At 40.9% G+C, this 23,523-nt stretch overlaps 1 protein-coding gene across 10 annotated transcripts in view; it reads left to right on the top strand.

Moving 5' to 3' along the window:
- The window catches only part of ptprt (protein tyrosine phosphatase receptor type T), a 348,208-nt gene that overhangs the window by 68,408 nt on the left and 256,277 nt on the right, over window positions 1–23,523 (top strand). For all 10 annotated transcript variants that reach the window (XM_088337483.1, XM_088337481.1, XM_088337480.1 and 7 more), the window contains exons 4-7: window positions 697–807; window positions 15,195–15,276; window positions 18,975–19,090; window positions 21,861–22,035. In XM_088337483.1, the coding sequence (XP_088193609.1) occupies window positions 697–807; window positions 15,195–15,276; window positions 18,975–19,090; window positions 21,861–22,035 (484 nt within the window). The remainder of the gene's footprint in view (window positions 1–696; window positions 808–15,194; window positions 15,277–18,974; window positions 19,091–21,860; window positions 22,036–23,523) is intronic.

The raw sequence follows: 23,523 nt of genomic DNA, 5'->3' as shown, positions 1-23,523 counted from the left end.
TCAGTTGTCTCAGGTTGTGAGAGTTTGATATATTTATTTTACACTGCATTGTTAAACATTGTTAAACTGTTTTCTACTGGTATGTGAAAATACATGAACAGCTGTCTGACGAAAAACTGTGATTTATTCTAGAGTGAAACTAATCATTAATATCATTTTACAATTGACTTTTATTGTAAACAAATTACTTGAAGTACAGAAGGCAATGTCTACTTGACCAGTAGTCTCATGTTCTGACAATTAGATTGAATTTATTAAATTTACCTTATATTGTTTACTGCTGATTGTTATGTTATTATAATGTTTACTGCTGATAGTTATTCTATTATATTGCTTACTGGTTATATTTTTTGTACTCTAAATGTAAGATAAATCTGTTGCTGGTGAGGAGCAATAAATACAAATGAATACAAGGTTCTATAACAGAACTACCAGTCTGTTCTTCTCTATTCACCTCGTATAATGCTCAGAAAACTTTGAATTCTTTGACATACATCAACTTTTTTTTTTTTTTTAATTTACGGGAGATTGTTACCTTACCAGTTACTAACTCAGTTTTGGAAGATGTAGTGAGTAACTGTTACTAATTTGTTTTTAAGCTAACGTGCCCAACTCTGTAGCTAAGCTTGAAGTGGAAAGAGAAGTGTTGTGAATGAGATGAATAGCAATGTGAAGTGCACCAACCATTCTGTTCAGGTGAATGGCGGCGTTCAGAGCAACCCTGTGTGGAACGTCAGCGACACCATCACAGACGGATGGCTAAAGGCCGAACTCGCTATCTCCACCTTCTGGCCCAACTCCTATCAGGTCTACACTCTTGAACACAAACACAAGCACTTTTTGTAACAAAGTAGCAGTTTTTATTAAGTAAATTCAGATTTTTGTCAATATGTATTTTCAATGACACTTGAATATTTTATTATTATTATCCATCCATCCATCCATTATCTGTACCGCTTATCCTCAGTAGGGTCGCAGGGGTGCTGGAGCCCATCCCAGCTATCTCCAGGCAGTGGGCAGGGGACACCCTGAACTGGTTGCCAGCCAGTCGCAGGGCACACAGGGACAGACAACTCACTCGCTCATTCACAGCTAGGGACAATCTGGACCGGCCAATTCACCTGAAATGCATGTTTTTTAGAATGTGGGAGGAAACCGGAGTGCCCGAAGGAAACCCACACAAGCACGGGGAGAACATACAAACTCCGCACAAGTCCGGTAGCTGGATTTGAACCCATGACCTCCGAATTGTGCTGCACACGCTTTAACCACTGCGTCGCTGTGCTGCCCTATTATTACTATTATTACTAATATTATTATTTATATTCTTATTATCATGCTGTATTTTACATATGCACTAACTCGGTTGAAATTTGCTCGGACATCAAACTTAATCGGCATAGATGTTATTTTATTTTTTTTGCCTAATCAAAAAGCTGCATTTTTATTTTGATAAATGCAAACTACATATTACTGCACTCTTTTTGTTATGCAGATAGGGGGCACGTTATGCAAGTTCCATTTTTTTCACGAATATCAAAATAACATTAAAAATTGGATTTCTTTATTGCATTTTGTATTTTATTTTATCAAACAAATAAAACATACTTTAATTAACTAATAATTATTTGACGTTAAACTTGAGGAGGTTTCCTACAATGGAGTAGTCATGTGGTGCATCATTCTTCACAGAAATAAACTTAGTCACTTTGATAGTAGCTAATTAAGCTAAAATAGATACACAGAGCATGAGATGTGTTCATTAGAAGGTTTGTATAAAGAAAATTTGTTTTTTGTTTCTTTTCGTTTAATATGGTTCTTTAAACATTTTGGGTTGCCGACCCCTCACTTAGGCAATCTGCAAGCTGTCCTTTCCCACAACACAATACAAAAAATCACAGAGATGTCTAAAAACAATTACTAAAAATTGCCATCATTTTGCAAAAATGGTTCATGTACAATGGTACCTCTTCATATGAGACTAATTCGTTCCAGGATCGTGCTTGTTGCTCAAATTGCTCGTGTAAAACATCCAAGTTAACCCTAAATATTCTTATCATATATTCTTCCTGATCACTAAAACATATTCAAATAGTAATTCAACATAAGAAATACTCTTAGGGTCTGGCACTCCTCAATCCATTCGAGGGCATATAAACGGTATGGGGTGATTTAACACACCTGTCCCTTATTAGCATGACCCTTCTTAAGGACATTTTGGACAGCACCTGTTGTCTGTTTAATTTAATTTTCCACATCCATTTTCCACCAATAATATCACCTTTTTGCAGTTATATCCTGGTTTCTGAGGTTTGTTTCTTGTTTTTCTTTTTCAAACAGTATTATTGATTTTGACCATTTGTTTGTTACTTTATTGATGATTTTTTGAACACCTTTCCCAGCTTCCATCATTTGGGTCCACCACAAAACCTTGACCAATGCAGTAATAAGATGAGTACGATGATATTAAGGAAATAAAATGTGTCTTTTAGGAGCACTTATCATTAAGTGAGTAGCCGCAACAGAAGTAAGTGCATGGTACCGGAGGAGTTGGGGGCGGAGGGATGAGGGTGGTGTGGTGAGCACAAAACTGTTGATGATACGTAAGCACTTACTCTACACTTAAAACTAAAGATACAATAACATACTCACAGACACCTTTTTCTTTGTGTGTACCTCTACTGTAGTACATACAACCCCTTTGTTGTTGATGGGAGGCACATGTGCAAATTGGCCGAGCTGATGATGGCTGTGAGCGGCCTTGAGCCTGAGCAGTCTCAAGCAATCTTTAGTGCTAGTCTGAAATTGAAATTTTCCTTTGCATGTTGGGCTAGATTTTTTTCCAAATAAATCCCGCATATTTAAATTCTTGTGTCTAGAAGTGCTAGTATATATGTAACGGGTGTATTAATAACTTTTATTTTATTGAAATTCCTGCTAAAATATGTGTATAGTTTTTGGTAAATGTCCTGCAATGCTGAGTCCAACAGTGCCATCTGCTGGTATGGGGTGGGGTTTGGTTTTGGCTTCTAACATGTGACCAGGAGGCGGGGTTCGTTGTTAGTTTAACCAGAGTACTACAAAGAGATCAAAGAGATCAGACCCAGCAGAAAAAGCTAATGTTGTGACTCATCCATTTGCAGAAACTGTAATAATAAAAACCTCATCATCCAGTCCAGCGTGAATGTGGATCTTTGGTGGGACACGTACACCGCGGTTACATTGGTGCCGTGACCCGTGACTTCATTCAAACTCTCCGAACCGAGGACTGTCCTACCTGCCACATCGTTTCATGAAGCCATCAGCTCACAGTATTTAAAATTGCTATACAGTGACGTGTTACTCAGGCTACTGATTTATTTTGTGATTTTGACTCATTTACATATTCGAAACATGTTTAATCAGAGCACGAGTGACATTTCTGAGGGTGTAGCTGATCAGATGAAAAATATTATTCAGGAGATAGGACATAAATTGGCTGATAGCATATTCACAAATATTCAGTCACATAATATAGTAGCTCCTAACGCTGCTGCCACACAAGATGTAGCAAACAGATTGAGTCAGGTGGTTACGCAGAGAAAGGTTAAGGAACCGCCGTCATTTATTGGGGATGGCTCAGACTCAATAACAATACATGAGTGGGAAGATCTAATGAGGACATTTATTAAAAGGAGTAATGTGAGACTTGAAGAGCAAGCAGAGGAAATCCTTATACATTTGAGAGGAAAAGCTAAAGATGTAGTTAGGTTTGGCATTAGAAACAGTAATATAGACGTCTATACCCGCCCTGACATGATTTATAGTCTTCTCAGGAAATACTTTAGCTGTACCAAGTACTCTGCTGTCCCTTTAGCTGACTTTTATTCAACTTTGCCCAAAGACCAGGAAGACCCCTATGACTACTGGCTGAGACTAAACAGAGCAGCTGACCTTGCCTCTGAGTGCTTGAGTGAGCAGGGCAAAACACTTGACAACCCTGAAATAGAGGTTACTCGCATGTTTATTAGGAACTGCCCATGCAAGGAACTGGCACTCACTTACAGATCAAAAACCATCGAAAAGTGGTCAGCATGTGAGGTACTAGAGGTGCTGAATGAATACCACGCTGAGAAGAGCTACAAAGCAAATTCCCTACAACAACCTGCGAATATAGCGGAAATTGCAGTACACAAAGCTGAGGTGAACCATGGTCCAACCCTCGTGCACGAGCCACCTCAGACTTCGAGCCCACAGTATGTCTCTCTAACGGACGTTATTAGTATGTTGGAGAAAGTTCTGATACGTGTTACCTCGAACCAGTTTCAAGAGAGAGGGGGAGCTCCAACCAGGCGACCTGGAGCCAGAATCAATGGTTTCACTGCCAAGCCATGTATCATTTGCAAAGAGGTCGAACACAGTGCTCTCTCTCATTGCCGAGACAAAAACCTTTGCTTTCACTGCCATGCCCCAGGGCATTCTCGACGTGATTGTCCAGTGACGAAAGTTGTCCCGCTGCCTCAGGGAAACTAACTGATCTGCGCTTAGGGGAGAACAGTGCAGATCAACTGAGTATACCTCCCACCACTAATGTGAAGCCTGACATGCAAGATAATAAATCAATTTATGAGATGTATAGCAACAAGATACCTCCATCGAAGAAGCTGATCTTTCAGGGGTTTCAGAGAATAGCGGAGACTGACGAACTGTTTTACACACCTGTACTTGTGCAAGAAGGCCCCACTTTCAGAGCGCTGTTGGACAGTGGGTCGATGGCTTGTACAGTAAGTGAGGACACGGCTAAGTCCCTCCTGCAGCAATTCCCTGATATGATGAGTTACACGGCCGATGATTATGTCATTGTAGGCTGCGGTGGACACCAAGTTTCTCCCAGAGATATGTACGACATTCACGTCACAGTTTACGGGTGCCAAATGATAATACCAGTAATGGTGGTGCCAGGCCAGACAGAACAGATGATCCTTGGCAGCAATGCCATCAAATATATTTTGACTCAATTGAAAAGTACTGATGGCTATTGGAGATTAGTTTCCACTCCTGACAACGGTCTGTCCGATAACCACAGTCAATTCCTGTCAATGCTTTCTAACACAGAGAGATGGAGAGGTGACTGCATTCCAGACAAAGTAGGGACAGTAAAAATCAAGAGTTGCGTGACGCTGAATCCACGGACCGAGTACGTTATTTGGGGCAAGTTACCTGAGTTGGCCGGGACGTCTGCGGGCAGCACAGTGGTCGTTGAGCCAACCCAATCAAAGGCTGGGCCCAGACAAGTCCTTGTCGGAAGAGTTGTTACTCCACTCTGGGGAGATGGATGGGTACCTGTTAAAGTCTTTAATCCCACGGACAGAGTTGTGGTGCTGAGAAGAAACAGGAAAATTGCAGATGTGTCTCCTTGTATCGCAGCGGAAGACCTGCCCAATGCAGAGGAGGTCAAGTGCAACGTGCAGAGTGTACAGAGCAAAGAGGTCCGACCCAGGTCAGAAGAGGACATGATGCGTACATTGGAAGCTCTGGGACTGCAAGACATTGACCTGAAGTCATGTGAGGTTTCGCTGCAGTGTAAAGACAAGCTCCTCCATATCATCGAACAATTCGAGTCAATCTTCTCTCGCCATAAGATGGACTGTGGAGAGGCCAAAGAGTTTGTACATCGTATCCACCTTGTTGATGATAAGCCATTCCGTCTACCCTACAGACGTATACCACCAAGTCAGTATGAAAAACTGAGGACGACTCTGAACGAGATGGAAGAGAAAGGAATTATTCAGAAGTCAACTAGCGACTATGCATCTGCGCTTGTTCTCATATGGAAGCGGAATGGAGAACTAAGGGTATGTACTGATTTCAGAAGGCTTAATGCAAGAACCATAAAGGATGCCTACCCACTACCGCATCAAGCTGATGCTTTGGCCGCACTTGGGGGAAATGCCTTTTTCTCCACAATGGACCTGACGTCAGGCTACTACAATGTCCCCTTGCACCCTGATGACAAAAAGTACACGGCATTCTCGTCACCATTCGGGCTTCACGAGTACAACCGGCTCCCTCAGGGACTTTGCAACAGCCCAGCAACATTTATGAGGATGATGATGTCGATATTCGGTGATCAGAATTTCATGAGCCTATTATGTTACCTCGACGATCTGATGGTGTTTGCCCCTACAGAGGAAGTTGCACTCCAACGCCTGCAGATGGTGTTTACTCGCCTCAAGGAACACAACCTCAAGCTCGCACCCAAAAAGTGTTTTTTCCTCAGACGGACTGTGAAATTTCTTGGGCATGTCATCAGTGAGGATGGAATTCGGACTGACCCCGAGAAGGTGAGAGCGATAAATGACGTACAAGCTGCTGATCTAATGGAGTCGGATGGCAAGACGCCATGCCCTAGTAAAATCAGATCTTTTTTAGGCATGGTGATGTATTTCCAAAGCTTCATTGAAGCATGTTCTGCAAAGGCAAAACCTCTGTTCAGGCTCACATCTGAATCTGGTGACAAGCATAAGCGCAAGAGAGCCCGCAAGAAAGGTCAAGTGAAGCTGACGCCTGCAGATTGGTCCGATGCATGCCAGAACGCCTTTGAAACACTGAAGCACGACCTTGTGACAGGTGTCACTCTGGCCCACCCAGATTTTGATGCGCCGTTTATTCTGGCTGTCGACGCATCCTTTGATGGGATTGGAGCAGTCCTGTCACAGCTGCCACCTGGTGGAAAAGTAGCCAGACCAGTCGCCTTTGCAAGTAAGACGCTCTCTCGCTCCCAGCTCAACTACCCTGCACACAGGCTCGAATTTCTTGCCTTGAAATGGGCGGTATGTGATAAATTCAGCCATTGGTTGAAAGGAAGACACTTTACCACGTGGACCGACAATAACCCACTGACATACATTTTGACCAAACCAAGACTTGATGCGTGTGAACAGCGGTGGGTAGCGAAGCTAGCTGCATACAATTTTGACCTGAAGTACATTCCCGGCCCAAAAAACATCGTAGCCGACGCTCTGAGCCGTGAGCCATTTGTACGGTCATGTGTGGGTCATCGCCTTGTTACCGAGCCCTATACCTCGCTCTTGGACCAAGTCAACGGGGTGAACAACAGTACTGTGCAAGAGGTGTTCAGAGTATCCAACAATTGTCACGCTGTTGTAGACGAGAGTGCTGGGACATCAGACGAGTCAGTAAAAAGGGCAATTCCATCAGGCTCCAATGGTTCTGTGACATCAGAAGAAGTTGCTGCTGTCCTCAATGCTCAGTCCACTGGTGGCGTGGGTCAAGTGATGGGAACAGATGCCAACTTCAATCTTCTGCAGAAGGGAGATCAGTCAACAGCACTCCCACAGAGTCAGCTAGTTGGTTTACAAGAACAGGACAACACAATAAGCAGAACCATGTACTTTGTGCATAGACACAAGAGACCTACCAGGCGTGAGAGAGCTGTCGAGTCGCCTAGTGTGATGAAATTACTGAAGCATTGGAGCAGACTCACCATACAGAATGGCATGCTCTACAAAATAAGGAAAGATCCTCACATGGCCAAGAAAATCTTCCAGTTTGTGGTGCCTGATTCATTGAAACAGAAAGTCCTTCAAGGTTTACATGACTCAGCAGGTCACCAAGGCCAGAACCGTACTTTGTCTCTGGTGAGGCAAAGATTCTTCTGGAATGGCATGGAACGTGATGTTGTGAATTATGTTAAATCCTGTCAGCGCTGTGTAGTAGGGAAAACACCGGAACCACACAACCGTGCACCACTCAAGAACATAGTCACCTCTGAGCCTATGGAGTTGGTCTGTATAGACTTTTGGACTGCTGAGCAAGAGAACAAGTCTGTAGATGTCCTGGTCGTAACTGATCATTTCTCCAAGATGGCGCATGCCTTCCCTTGCAGGAATCAAACCGCCAAACAAGTTGCTCGCCGTCTGTGGCAGGATTTCTTCCTTGTCTATGGTTTCCCACGGCGTATCCACTCTGATCAGGGAGCTAATTTTGAGAGCAAACTGATCAAAGAGCTTCTAGAGATGGCAGGGGTGGAGAAATCCCATACGACTCCGTACCACCCCATGGGAAATGGAATTGCAGAACGATTTAACCGAACATTGGGAGATATGATCAGAACCCTTCCCCCTCAGCCCAAAGCAAAGTGGCCACAAATGCTGCAGCAGCTCACATTCTGCTATAACTGCACAGAGCATGAGACAACAGGGTTTGCACCGTTTTACCTAGTGTTTGGTAGAATCCCTCGTCTCCCTGTCGATGTCATGTTTCAACATGCAAATACCAATGATGCTGTTGTCAGCTATTCTGACTTTGTACGCCATCTGAAGAAAGATCTACATGAAGCTGCTCAGATTGTACAGAGGAATACTCTCAGAGAACAGACTCGCCATGCCAAGCTGTACAACCGTAGGGCCAAAGGATCACCCCTCGTCGTGGGAGACCGGGTGTTGATCGCCAACAGAGGTGTCCCGGGGAAACGCAAAGTTGCAGATAAGTGGGAGTCGACCCCGTATGAAGTCATATCAGTCAAGCCTGATCTCAATGTCTATAGAGTCAAGGATTGTCTGACAGGCAAAGAGAAGGTAGTTCACAGGAATTTGCTGCTCTCTGTTAGCTTCTTGCCCTGTGAGGATGATCTGGCCAGCGAATCTGAACACTCAGGGTGTGACGCTGCTATGCACGGAAGTGATGTATGCCCTGATTTACCTGACGCGGTTGAAGACAGTGATGTCCGTACAGTAAACTGGGTGATACAGGCAGGTGAAGAGCAAGTTCATCCAGAAGTGGAGGATAACTCACTAGACAGCAGATCTGATGCCCAGTCCGACTCTCTCACAGTTGATACATCCAGTCGAGGAAGTCAGCACATCCCCGAACAAGATGTTGACCATACTTCAAGTGACAATACGGAAAGCCCATCACAGTGCTCTGAAAACATGATCCCTTTGGGTATGGGCCTCCCAGACGAGACCCCATTTAACACTGACTATCCGGACGCAGACTCCCCTAATACTGACTGTTTAGACTTGACTGTCCCAGACCTTCAAGCTCAGGTTAATTGTGCTCAACCTGACCGTTATGGTCTTAGGGTCCGCCAGTCCATCAGGCCTCCTAGTCGTCTAATTTGTCAGATGAATGACCAGTTGGTAGGTGACACTCCTCTGTCTGCGATATCTGCTAGTTCCTAATTTAAGTTCAGTAGAGATACACTTTCAGTTTAAGTAACAAAGCTTGAGTAAGAAACAAGAATTGTGCCTATGTGAGCACTTACAACTACAGGAACAATGTTTGATATTTCAGAGATGTAACAGGCATCTTTGAGTCTGTGCTTAGTTAGGAGTTTGATCGCCTCCTTTCTTTTCACACTCCTTTTTTGGGAGAGTTTTAGAACTGACATGCACTTCAGTTTGTTCCTTGTAATACTGTACCAGTTTTCGTGTCTTTTTCATCAGTATTTGCCGTTTCGGCTGTGATTTTTTTTTCTGTTTAGTGTAGCACTCCCATATTTAGCAGAATTTCAGGGGGGTGTATGTAACGGGTGTATTAATAACTTTTATTTTATTGAAATTCCTGCTAAAATATGTGTATAGTTTTTGGTAAATGTCCTGCAATGCTGAGTCCAACAGTGCCATCTGCTGGTATGGGGTGGGGTTTGGTTTTGGCTTCTAACATGTGACCAGGAGGCGGGGTTCGTTGTTAGTTTAACCAGAGTACTACAAAGAGATCAAAGAGATCAGACCCAGCAGAAAAAGCTAATGTTGTGACTCATCCATTTGCAGAAACTGTAATAATAAAAACCTCATCATCCAGTCCAGCGTGAATGTGGATCTTTGGTGGGACACGTACACCGCGGTTACATATAGAGCAGGGGTCTCAAACCTCTTCCAAACCTAGAGCTGTTTTTTGTTACTAATTGGCATTAAGGGCATCTAGTTTGATATTTATTTCTAAAGAAAACAAATTACTGTATCATGTTAATACTATGTTGTTACTATGCTATTAATAATTGGAAGTATGGTTAAATAGACTCAGTCAAGCCCACAATAAAAATCATTATACTGGAAAATCACAATGACCTACCAGTGGTAAGCTATTTCCAGAGCTTGTCTGCGGGCACCTCAGTTGTCCTGGAGGCCATCCTATCGTGAGCACCATGTTGGTGACCACAGATATAGAGGTACAACTGTAAAACATTACAGGAGGTTTGATAGTACTAAATACTCACAATATTTACACTTTTTCACCACTAAATGAAGTCCTGAATTCATACATCCAACTTGAACAGTTGTGAAAGTTATCCATCCAAAAGGGTACAGTTCTCTTTTACCATCATCTGAGTCATTGTCAGATCACACAGGAGTATTCTTTAATCCTCATGGAAAAATAAAAAGTGAATGTAATTAGGTCCGCTACAACATGAACCTTCAATGACAATAAAACAAAATAACGATTTATCACTTCTTTGTTGCATTCTGGTACCATTCTCTACCATAAGGTTGCCCTGGTGCTGTCGTCTAGAAATACAGAGGTCCCATTTTACGTAAAATACGTGCTCGTCTTCTTAATCGCTAACTGACTCTGTGGTAGTCACTATTTTGAATGCTCACATGTCCGAAAACACATGAACTAGGCAACATAGAAATCGGCATAGCCGAAAACAGCTTCAGGTGTGCAGGGGCACAGCGCCGTTGCTATTCTGCAGCCTAAAGGCGTCAAAGCCAAAGCCCCTAAGCGGTTGGCGCTAGTTGTGCGCGGAGTTTTATACACACAAATAATTCTAGTAATAATTATAATAATTCTAAAACAGTTATCTAGCAGAAGTATTATTTACAGACAAAGTATTTTATTTCAGATATGTTCTTTATTGTATTATTTTTTGTACAGTTCAAGGATTTACTGTTTACTTAATTACACTCGACTTAATTTCCATAACTTGGTGCAACGGAAGATTTTTCATTTGTCACATTGACTGTTATGGTTTTGAGTGCAATATCCCGGTTAAGTGCAATAATCCCGGTTGTGTATAATTCTAATTTCAGATGTAAATACTTTATATTAGAGGTGAACACATTTTATATATTTTTCTATACATAAGTCTTTGTATTGTATATTTTTTGGCTAACTTGAGTGCAACCGTAATCTCGTTGTAGAAATACAATTATGATCAAATTGATTCTGATTCTAATACACATATTTTGCTACCTTCCAAGATGAAATTGTTGGCATTCAGGCCAAACAGTCACATGGTTGACAAGTACAGGTCTGTGTGGGTCTGTGTGCGCACTCATGTACGTGAGGGTCAGCAGAGCACAGTGGGAATGGCAGTCTGTCACTCTGCTGAATTTTAAAAAGGATGTCAAGCATAAGGAAGGCTTTGACCCATTTCCATTAAATATTTGGTTGGAAAATGCCAATGTCCTGCTGTGGCCCCTGGTGGCCAAATTAAAACCTTAGAAAAGAGCGACTCGTTAACCCCTTGACTGAAACCAATCAAGTACAAAAAATAAATTAGTCATTCTTACTATTATGTGCCCTTACAGCATGGTAACCTTCACACAAAATATCTAAAACATTCAATGTTTTCAACATTTCATCTGAAAGAGGGACTTTCAATCTCTAAGAGAAATGTGTTGATCCAGCTCAGAATATAATTCTGTAACATTTATTTACCAATTCACACATTGGTGGGTTAGATCCCTTAACCACTATGGTCATAGGGGTACCATTTCCTGTGGTGTGTCTTGGGAAAGTACAGCCTGGTGGCTCCCATCACTCTTAGGCCAACACATTTCAATCAGGGACCTTTCGTGTGTTAAGCGAATGTGCCAAGCAGAGGCAGCCCAAGACATAAGCGAGCTAAGCGGCTGCTTTGGGCCCTGCAACCAGTAGGGGGCCCCCAAGGGTGGTTGACTTTTTTGGTGCCAACATTGTCCCCTTTGTGTGTCCACTCAAAAGAAAAACTATAGAAATACAACAAAAATGCTACACAATAACTACAAAACTAAATATCAAATATAGAGCTTGAAAAGAGGGACCTCATATATTATTTTGCTTTCATTCTGAAAATTAAAAACAATTATAGAATTACTACGAAAATACTAGTACAGTAATACTATATATTACTAAATGCTACTACATAATTATATACTACAAAAAGAAAACAACGTTAATATTTAAAAAATACTAAGGAAATTCGACATGAATCCTACTGTGGAAATACTACAAAAAATTACTAAAAAAACTACTAATATACTGCTTTTGTCATGATTGCCGATTCAGAGCACCTGTGACTGCTTAATTGGCGCAAACAGCCCTGACAGCTGATTGATATATGTTGAACTCCTTTTAAATCCCCGGCTTCCAAAAGATCCCTGTCAGATCGTTATGCGAACCGTTGCTCCCAGCTCGGCAAGCTCTCACGTCAGACTCTGTTCCTGCCCTGTTTTTCTCTGCCTGTTACCCGTTGCCAACCTGTTTCCGGACCTGACTCTGCTCTGTTCTGCCTTCCCGTTATCCGACCTGTTTTGCACTGCTACTTGTCTGACTCCCGTTGCCGACCTTGTTTCCGAACTTGACACCGTCCTTGCTCTCCAGTCCCGGCTAACGACTTGTATTTCCTGCCTGTCTTCGACCCTCCTCGCTCGACACAGAATTGCCACTTCCACGTCTCCTGCTACCCTTGTCCGTCAACCATCGGATCGTGGAAGCAAGCCCTGCACTCCCTCTTTATCAATAAAAACTTAGAAAACGAGCGCTTTTGGGTCCTGTGTCTGTTTTTGGTTGTGATAGCTTTTCAATTATACTTCTGCTGAAATACTAAAACAATACCAATATATAATACTATAAAATAAAAATTTAGTAAAGAAATATTACTACAAAACTACTACTACAAGAAGATTATAACAGAAATACTGTGAATTACACCTTCAGCGATACTACAAAAATTCTCAGATGGAAATATCTCAAAGATACTACAAACTAAAACTACAGTAACACTGTGCTATAAAAATACTACAGATATACAAAAAACATTCCAATATGGAAATACTACAAAATACAGCGGAGATAGTACAAAAGAAAAATAATCCTACAGGATTATATGCTCAAGTAAGCCATTACTACTCATGTGATGAAGAATAAGCCAATATACGATGTTTACTGTAAAAGATGTTTAACATGTTTATTAATCATATCATCAAAATTACAAAATAAATTACAGTTCACTCTAGGACACAACATATTTTAGAGATTTGGAACATAAAAAATACACTCATTACTAAAATTGATTTTTGGTCAGAAATATTATCATTAAGGCAATACAGAAAAACACGAATTTACTGGATTTTTCCAATTTGTATTTCAACAGACATAGTTAACATGAACAATAAACGCAAGTAAGGCGCCCGCTTTGAGACTGGGAGGTTCGGGTTCGCGCCCCGGCCGAGTCATTCCTAAGACTTAAAAGTGGTCGGCGGCGCCCTCTCTTGGCTGCGGCTGCATCGGGTCAGATGCAATCGACATTTCGTTCTGTGTACATTGTTACACAGAATGACAATACAAGGAAATTATTATTATTATTATTATTAAGTAATAACAGAAATTGTCCAAGAAAGCAACAATGCCGCTTCCCATCTCAGTCAGCCAGTCAATGCAAAAGATGACATGCCTTTGGTCCAGGTGCTGGTCCCCTTTCTCGTCTGGGTTCGTTCTAATCCTTCACTCAGCCACCAGCCAGGCAGCAGGAAAGGACAGGAAAACAAATACATGAAGTCAGAATCAGTCATAAGATATAGAATGCAAATCTAAAGTTAAGACTATACACTTTCAATAAGGTTGCAAATCTTATCTCGTAGGCCGCAGCATTCCACAGCACCTGGGCCCAAATGAACGCTCTTGAGCCTGCAGATTTCTTCTTGGCTCTTGGAGTCACAAGTAGAGGTCATCAGCGACCTATTCTTTTTTTTTTGTTTTTGTTTTTTTGGCGTATTGGTGCCACCTCCTGAGAAGCTTGAGGACATTTACTAAATTTGATTAATTACCTTTTTTTGGTATTTTGTAGTTGTTTAAAATCGATTATTTTGTGAGAATAATTACTTTAGCCTAGGAAATTTGAATACTGTACTTTCAAGAGTTTTGGCATACCCATTCAAACAAGTAAAAACGTTTCTTAAAAATTTAGAAAGTAGACAAACGGTTTGTTTAAAGCTATATTGGATTCTAAATGTCCTCTTAACAGAAACTAATAAAGAGCATACTTTGTCTGACATGTGAAAGAATGTTTTTAATTTTTGCTTAATTAACTATACTACGTGCTTACAATCGGAGCACTTTTTTATAGGACTAATATCAACTACCTAACATTGTTTTTCTCCAGTTCTTTATCAAGGTTATGTTGTTCATTTATGTTAAACACAACTAATTTTCTTTATATTGTTTTAGCCTTTTATTAGCATATTTGGTATTGAGTAATCCAAAGTAATCTAGTTAGATTACTTCAATAATATAGTATTGGGATTACATTGTCTTGATTACCGATGTGTATCACCTGTGCCCGCTCCTTTGGCGCCAACTGCCTCGAACTCTGATTGGCTCCCTGTCCCTATTTTTACCCACTCCTATCTGTCCCCTTTTGTCAGTCCGTCTGCGGACCTCAGTTAACACTCGGCAAGCCTTCTTTCGACCCTGACTCCTACCTGTTTTTTGCTCCTGTCTGTCTCCCGGCTTCGACCTATTTTTGTCCTGACCACGCCTACTCTCCCATCCCTGCTTTCGACCTCTTTTGTCCCCAACCACGTCTACTCTCCTGACCCGGCTACTGAACCGTATTTCTGTTCCCGACACCGCCATCGCTCGCCACGGAAGATCCACTTCCGGGTTCAGAGTGATCTGCTTCCCGCGTCCAGCAATCACCGCATCGTGGGCGCAACCCTTTCTCTTTTTTCCAATAAAAGTTGTGAGAAACGCAACGCAAGTGGGTCTGACATACATTACTGGTTACATTTTTCAACAGGCAACTAGTAACTGTATTGGATTAAAATTTTAAAGTAACGCTCCCAACCCTTGCTAAAGAAATAATAAGAAATGAGACACAACCAGACACAGCTAGACACAAATGGTTAGCAACGGCTCGCCTTTTTCTCATTTGTTTCAACTCTCATTCTTGTCTTTCGTCTTGATCCTTTCCTGTACTTCCCCAGGTAATATTTGAAGCCGTTTCCGTCCAGGGTCATCCGGGAGTCATCGCCGTTGACGACATTCGAGTTCTGGCTCATCCTTGTCGTAAGTGAATGTGTGTTGTGTGTGTTGTGTTCGCTGACCCTGCACAAATTTGCAGCCCCAATGAGTATCATCCGCTTACACGCACACACGGATTCAGGCTTGGAGATGGATTGCAGTTAGGCTGGAAGAAGGTCCTAACTCAGGGTTTTCATCGCTCAATTTTGACAAGAAAGTTGCCTCAAACAAAGTGGAAGGTGTGGACCTTGAATGTGCCATGATCATTTTGCATTTAAAACATAAAATCTGTTCATTTCTATCATATCTAAGCCATACATTTTTTAAAGCGCACTAAAGCTGCATATTTAAAACGTATTTAATGCCAAACATTACACTTAGCCTATGGAATATCACTTATCTATGTTTAATCCAACTGTTATGTAGCGTAAAAGCCTCTGCTCGTTTGCATTTTATTAAGTAATTTCAGCATAATGACATCAAATTTGACTTTTAGAGGCCGTAATTGAAGCATTTAGAAACAATGAACACATCATTGTTCATGTTACATACTGACATGAAATTTATTGTCCAATACTGACACATTTTAGGTTTAGTAGACATTTAAAATAAGGAGAGAAGTATTTTGAACTTGCAAGGAGAATAGGGGAGCCCAAACTTCTGATAAGAAATTGCAGACTGTTCTAAAAGCCCTCCCCTAAACCCATCCTTTTTATTAAAACTTCTAGGTTACAAAAGCAGATCCGCCCTAAATGGTGTCGTATCAAAGAATAGCATCATAATTGACCGATCCTGACAATGATGTCAACAGTTCATAGTAAAAACAACAAACAATAGTGCGTAATAATTGTAAAATCTCCTTTGCAGGTGTCTAATATTAAAATCAGAATAAACTTATCAGGTACGTTCCAAAATCTGAAAAAGCAATTGTCAGATCTTCTTTCAAAATGTAATTCACTATTGTTAATGGTAAATGGTCTGCATTTATATAGCACTTTTCATGTCGCAGAAGACCTCCTAAAGTGCTTTACAATGTGATTCACACGTACCAATTCTATCTCACACACACACACACACACACACACACACACACACACACACACACACACACACACACACACACACACACTATGGTTTAACTGTTTTACTAAAAAAAATTGGAAAAAAAATGCAAATAATCGAACTGATAGCAAAAATGTGGCTCACTTTTGGAACTAGGATTGAAAAAAACATTACTTAAAATGACCATAATTGTGATTGACATCCTTTTGAAAATTCGGGTTAGTGACAGGCTGCCATTCCCACCGTGCACTGCTGACCTACACAAAATCAGGACCAAAGTACCAAATAGAGATGTGGACACTAAACAATTAACAAAATGCCCATTATAAAAACAGAAAATCAAAAATTCCAAAACCAGAAAGTTCAAAGTAGAAACAACAAAACTGTAAATGGAATCTCCAATGAGCAAAGTAACCGTAAAGAAGCACAAACAAACCTGGCCAGGTGTTGGAATGAAATGACAGTGAGCCGACAGCATGTAATGTTAAAAATGTCCTTTTAAAGGGTTGGAGATAATTGGCCACATCTGTTCCCAGTTCAAATCCAGGTTGGAGCTCTTTGGTGGTAGGAGGTAGGTCAGACCCTAATAGTTTATTTCCCTCAAGAGTAATTGAACTGGTCAGGTGCCCAATCTTAGTATGGATGGCCAGCTGAGGGGTAAAGCAAGGAGCATAAGAAAATTTCTTCTTTCAATCTCCCTCCAGCCCTGGTCTGGTATAAGACGCCAAAGCCTGGCAATAATTTTCCCACCCTCTCAAGCGTTGCCAAAAAAGACCTTTCATTAAACAATTGCACTACAACAATACTCACATAAACCCATAAACCAGAGGACTCTGGAGCTTGGTTGTTCATCGTTCATGAACTCCATTTAGGAGAAACGGCCATTTTAGCGTTTCGTTGATAAAAGGGATTCTACACACTGATATTTTTCTTCCATAACTGCAGTTTGTAAATGTTGGTTTTTGGGGTTTCTTTCATTGTATATTCTCATTTTATTGTTCTATATATTTTCTTGCCTAAAGTGAAATACCATAAATTCCAGACTATAAGCCGCTACTTTTTTCCCAAACATTCAACCCTGCGGCTTATTCAATGATGCGGCCAATTTATGTAATTTTTCTAACGGCCGCCAGCGGCGCTCGAGTACAAAAGGTAAGATTTAGATCGGTGGAATATATGCGCCGAGGAAGACTGCAACTTCTTGGCTTGTGCATATATTAAATTAGTGTAAACATACACTCATCATGAAAATGCAAAAAGAAAGGCACATGATGCAGCACATAAGGAAGATGAGGATGGTTTACCGTGATTTTTACTAGTACGGTATGTTTTTTTTTTACCAGACCCATTTATTGTGTTGCGAGCGTGTTGCTACCGTGTTTTGCCATAAGGGAGCATGGGACGATGTCTATATGACGAAAGTTTTTTCCGACACTGAGGAAGACGACTTTGATGGCTTCAGTTCTATGGAGGAAGATGAGGACGGTTTACTGTGATTTTTACAAGTACGGTATGTTTTTTAAACAGACCCGTTTACTGTGTTGCGAGCGTGTTGCTAGCGTGTTGCTACCATTAACTGCCCTGTCACAGGCACCGTTTGGGATGAAAGTTATATTATTATTATTATTAAAGCTTTGAAAACTCTCTTGGTGTACCGTCTTTCTTTGTAAATATGTGTAACCATGTATAATATGTATTTGCAACTGTATATTTTTGTAATGTATTTATTTGTATTCATTTTAGACACTTATTCTGATATGTTTTGCACGGGCGAATGAAAAAGAAGGGGCGGAACAAACGCGGGGTGACGGGAAGTGGGGTAAAGGTGAGGAACAGAGAGACCTATTTGTGGACGCGGCGGACAATAGTGGATATATATTTTTTCCACCCTTACTTTTGGAAATATACACTTTTTTCCTTGGATTACTTTCAACAGGACCGGAACTCTGCAGGTCTGCATCAAACCTTAAGTACCGGTATCATATTCCGTTCATTTTGCCAGCTGTGATTTTTGGACTGTGTACATTAATGAAGGACATTTAGTTTCAATCGCGGGTTTGGCTAAATTTTGTGTTTGTGTTACATTTTTTAATGTGGGCGCATGCGGCTTATATACAGGTGCGGCTTGTGTAAGTACAAAATCGGTTTTCCTCTTAAAATGTGGTGGGTGCGGCTTATAATCAGGTGCGCCCTTTGTCCTTGGTCTTTATTTACTGTTTTCCAGCCCTCCAGTAGTCAAATATATTTTTCTAGTTACCAGCCCATGTATAGAGGGTGTACGTTTTGTAACACCTTTATAAATACGATAGAGTTCACTAAATACTTGCTACATATGCAATCTCCTTAGCTGGTATCCAATATTAAAAATAGAATAAACTTATCAACTGTAAAGTTCCAATTTACTTTTTCTGTCATATTTAATGTATATGGCATGTCTTTAGCATATATACATTATATTTCTATAAGGATTTACATGGATTTGTGGAATTTAGTGCATTTGCATGTTTGACACAACAGGAATATACCATGTACAGATATTATTTTTGGTGACTTTTTCACTATCTGAAATTTTCTGTGTGCCCGCAATGAAAACAAAACATGCAGAAAATATTGCACTTCCCTGGAAAGCTGGCCACACGTCTTTTGGTTTTAAGACATTGAGATTTTTTTTCTCTTTTCAGGAAAAGCACCTCACTTCCTGCGACTTCAGAACGTGGAAGTGAATGTGGGTCAAAATGCGTCCTTCCAGTGTACGGCTGGAGGAAAGTGGTCACAGCATGACAAACTCTGGCTGCAGGTCTGTACCTCTATTTTGCCTCCATCAGGCTTTCAATTTTTTAATAATAACGTACAGCATGATTCTCAATACAATAAACCGTTGTGGTGGTGCAGATGAAAAGTGCAGAAACTAAGACTGGTACAGTAGACGGAGGACTTTTATTTTGGCAGGGTTTGGTATACAGGAAGTAAGGTAGAGAGGCAACGATCGTTGTCCGAAATGCAGGCAAGGGGTGGGTGTTCCTGTAAGTCCAAACAGCAAGGGCGACACTCCCAAAGTTTGTCAGTCAGTACTATTGATCTAGGATGCAGGAACGGGTTTGATGCACTGGAATAACAAGATTCTGAGAGAAGAGTGCTTGGTACGTGACATGGAAAACAATGAACTAGCACAGAGCCAAGAAAAAAGAGAGCTTAACCCTTGGGAGTTTTTTTCTCAACATATTTTGGTCTATTTGATGGTTTTGATGAGTTATCATAGAAAAAAAGCATACCAAAAACACTCCACGGAGGGCATAAAAGAGCAGATATTCACACAAAGCTAAGGTCCCCCTAAACATTCTGAGTGGTTGGAAGGGAAAAAAAGGATATGACAGAGTTATAACACTGTAAAGGCTTGTACATTTCATGGTCAAAATACCTCAAGTTTTTTCTAACCCCACATTTAAAATAGTGACAAAGGAGAGTCGTGATAGGAGGGAAAACAAGACAACTGATTGATGCTGTGAGGAGGAAAATTGAACCTGAAATTTACCAAATAGGCTAAGGTTGAGATGTTTTGATGGACAACAGAAAGGAGAGAGATAGTGATCAAGATGGAACCCGAGTGCTGGATTGAGACAATTATATTACTGCAACGTAAATATAAAGACAATTTAGCAGGAGTTGTCGTAAAAAAAAAAAAAAAAACGAAAAAGTTGCAAAAAATGAATACGAGTTAGAAAAACAGTTTAAGGAAAAAAAATGTAAAGCCTAAAAAAATTATTAAGGAGGAATGGTAAGCTGGATTGGTTTAAACTTTATAAGACACTCAAAACAAGGAGAAATCAATGTATTTTAAACTCGCAAGGAGGACATGGAGTGGAGGCGATTTTACGTTCACAGCTTTGGGGGGTGCTGTGCACCTCGAGTTTCTGGCTGATTCATGTTTTTTTTCTCTTAAAGTGATTAATGATAATTCAACACTATTCAGGAGTGTCACTTCCCATTTGTGAAGATCACATTACACTTTGTGGTTAGCATAAACACTATCATTACGCCATGCCCAGTTTTTACTCATTTATTTGTAACAGAGTACACACAAACTGACACATACAGAAGAAGCATGAAACTAGATAATGATGCATTCTATTCAACACTTTATAATTCCCACCCAACACTTTACTGATTAAGCTGAGTCGCCTGACCTTGATGGTTGCAAAGCTCTCAAAAACGTTTTAGTGTTGCACTTGGTCAAACACAGCTTTTTCAATCACCATCACAACCAGGTGCTTGAGTCTTTTTAGACGAGTGGTCATTTGAAGCCAGGTATGGAGCCAATGTAATCAAGTCAAGTCACATTTATTTATATAGCCCTTAATCACAAAAATGTCTCAAAGAACTGCACAGGATTACGATTACACAATTACAATTACCTGATCTTAAACCAACATGCGGGCAAGGAACAACTCAAACCTTCAGCATGAGGAAAATGTGCTGAAATACCTTTAGCAGCTACAGCTGCTTATTGGAATTGTCAGGAACATCTGAATAACTGCCTTAGGAGTTGGAAACATTGCAATTTCCAGAAGATTGCCCACCGATAGTGTGTCTTCGTTGGCACCAGACTTCTTCTTGCTAATTAAAATAGTAATAATAATAATAATAATAATGATAATAATCAGTATAAATTCGTAACTTTACTGTTAACTGGGTTCTTTACTGTGTATATGAAAATAAACACTTTGAATTGAATTTAGTTTAAAAATAGACTCATCACAGAAACATCAAGATCATTCTAAAACAAGATACCGGGAAAATATAAAGCCGCATAGCTCACCTAATTTCTCTTGCAGCCATCCCGTTCAATAATGATACATAACCATGGTCTTCTTACAACCGTAAGTGTAGTAAATCCAAGAGAGTAAAATATTTACAAATACAGAATAGTAAAAAATGTTTTCTCTATGCCGTAGTGCAACCCAACGTGTGATTCACAATCATCTTTTTCGGCCAATTGCAGGCTTTGTTTCGCCCCTTTAGCCTATGTGAGCCTGTAAATGATAAAAAGGATCCGCCCCCTTTACCTCCGAATAACTTTAGCCAATAGTGACTGATTCAAATGATGATTGACACATTGGTTAGGAAATGAAACGCCGGTATATAAATCCCAGCATACTTCGTCTTCGGGGGAAAATCTAGTCGGCGGCTGCTTGCCTTAGTTGCAAGACTTTGCGACTTAATATTGAGGCATATATAAGGCGCACTGTATTTTAAGGCGCATGGTCAGCTTTTGAAAAAAATAAAGGCTTTTAGGTGCGCCTTATAGTGCGGAAAATACGGTGTATATATATATATATATATATATATATATATATATATATATATATATATATATATATATATATACTGTATATAGTGAACTGAGCACAAACGCCTGAAAAAATGTTGAATGGGTTCATATTGCAACATAAAAGCCCAGAATAAAATCCTCATCTGGTATTGTTATGTTGTGAACCTCATTATCTCTTGTCCATGGCTAACATGGCCAGCGCGGCTGATACATGTTAATGTGTTTGTACTGGGAGCAGCAGTGGAATGGGAAGGACACAGCCCTGATGGTGACTCGGGTAGTCAACCACCGGCGTTTCTCTTCCACTGTCAGCGTGGGCGACACCTCGCAGCGTGGCACTGGTCGCTACCGCTGTGTCATACGCACCAACGGGGGATCCGGAGTGTCCAACTATGCTGATCTCATCGTCAAAGGTAAGGCAGCTTCCTAGACAACACACTTATTATTTTCAACAGGTCAACGATTTGTTTGGAAGAAAACTATTTCCAATACAACACATAAGTATATATATCTCATCTCATCTCATTAGCTGCACCGCTTATCCTCAGTAGGGTCGCGGGGGTGCTGGAGCCCATCCCAGCAATCATCGGGCAGTGGGCAGGGGACACCCTGAACTGCCAATCGCAGAAGTATATATATTTATATATATAGTTCATTTTACCTCTGAGAAATTTTTAGCCTTTTCCTAAAGTTCAAGGAGCTTATTTTACAGTCCCATATCTGAAAAAAACAAAAGACCAACAATGTTTAATTTCACACCCACTGTGCATGCAGGCACGCCACACATGTGCACACACACAAAAACACAAAACCTTCTTTTACAAAACACATCAAACACTCCATTTGATGAAATATATTCGCTCGAACACGTGCAGAGAAGCTGTCATGAACTCAAAAGGACTCAAATGTCACCTCCCGGACGCTCAATAAAGCAGGAAAAGGAATCTTCCAAACAGGAAGCGTCCTGCTGAGCGACTTATTGACACAGAGAGGAGTTTGCCGGCCGATAATGTCGTTGCCCGACCGCTGATGGAATTATGGAAGTGCGACGATTGCTCGCTGTCATCTGTAATGACATTGCTTGTCCCGCCCACTCCCTCTCCATTTACCGCCGAGGATACGAGAATGGGAGATGGTCTGCATTTTCATAGCTCTTTTCAAGTCGATGAAGACCTTCACAAGCACTTTACAATGTATTTTTCACTCACTCACACACCGATAGGTAGTCTTACCCAAGGACACTTCGTCTTGCCCAAGGAATCAAAACCCTCTCTACCCCCAGAAGGAAAAACTTAATCCAGCCAGAATGCAGTTGCTAATCAAACGTGTTTAGATTGGAGGGTTTGCCGTCACTCAACCCTGATGGCAAAGGAAAGACGTACACCTGAGGAAAAAGTCAAAGTGCTGTATTTCTTATCATCGGTGTTGAGAATTACTGAAAAACAGTAATTAGTTACAGTTACTTGTTCATTCAAAATGCAATTCAGTTACCACCACGTACTAATTAAAACCAATTAAAACTAATTAAAACGGACCATTGGCGTAATCAGGCCTATTGTGGGGGTTCTCACAAAGTAGTACTTTGTGGTTGAATACCTCCAATGCACGTGGCTGAAGAGTTAAGGGCATTATGTGACAAGCATGAACCCATCGAAATTGAAGCGGGTTTGTAAACAAATCACCACTTTTTCAAAGGTACACAAAAAGGTCTTACTTATTCATGCTCCAAGGAAGTGGCGGTTTTGCTCAGTGACGAGGCAGGCAGCTACCTAGTGGGCATTTTTAGCAAAGCGGTTTTGTATTATCTAACAACATATGACTTAACTTCTTGTCAAATGGGCTCCCCTTCGTTGCCGCTTTAACGCCCCTGCTTGCTGCAAAGGTGTGCAGAGAGACTGACA

Source organism: Urocampus carinirostris, chromosome 6, assembly GCF_059441175.1.
Source record: "Urocampus carinirostris isolate Australia breed hairy pipefish chromosome 6, RoL_Ucar_1.0, whole genome shotgun sequence".
In the NCBI taxonomy this organism is placed as follows: domain Eukaryota; kingdom Metazoa; phylum Chordata; class Actinopteri; order Syngnathiformes; family Syngnathidae; genus Urocampus; species Urocampus carinirostris.
Note: the sequence above shows the minus strand (reverse complement) of the source record. Positions and strands in the feature narration are given on the sequence as shown.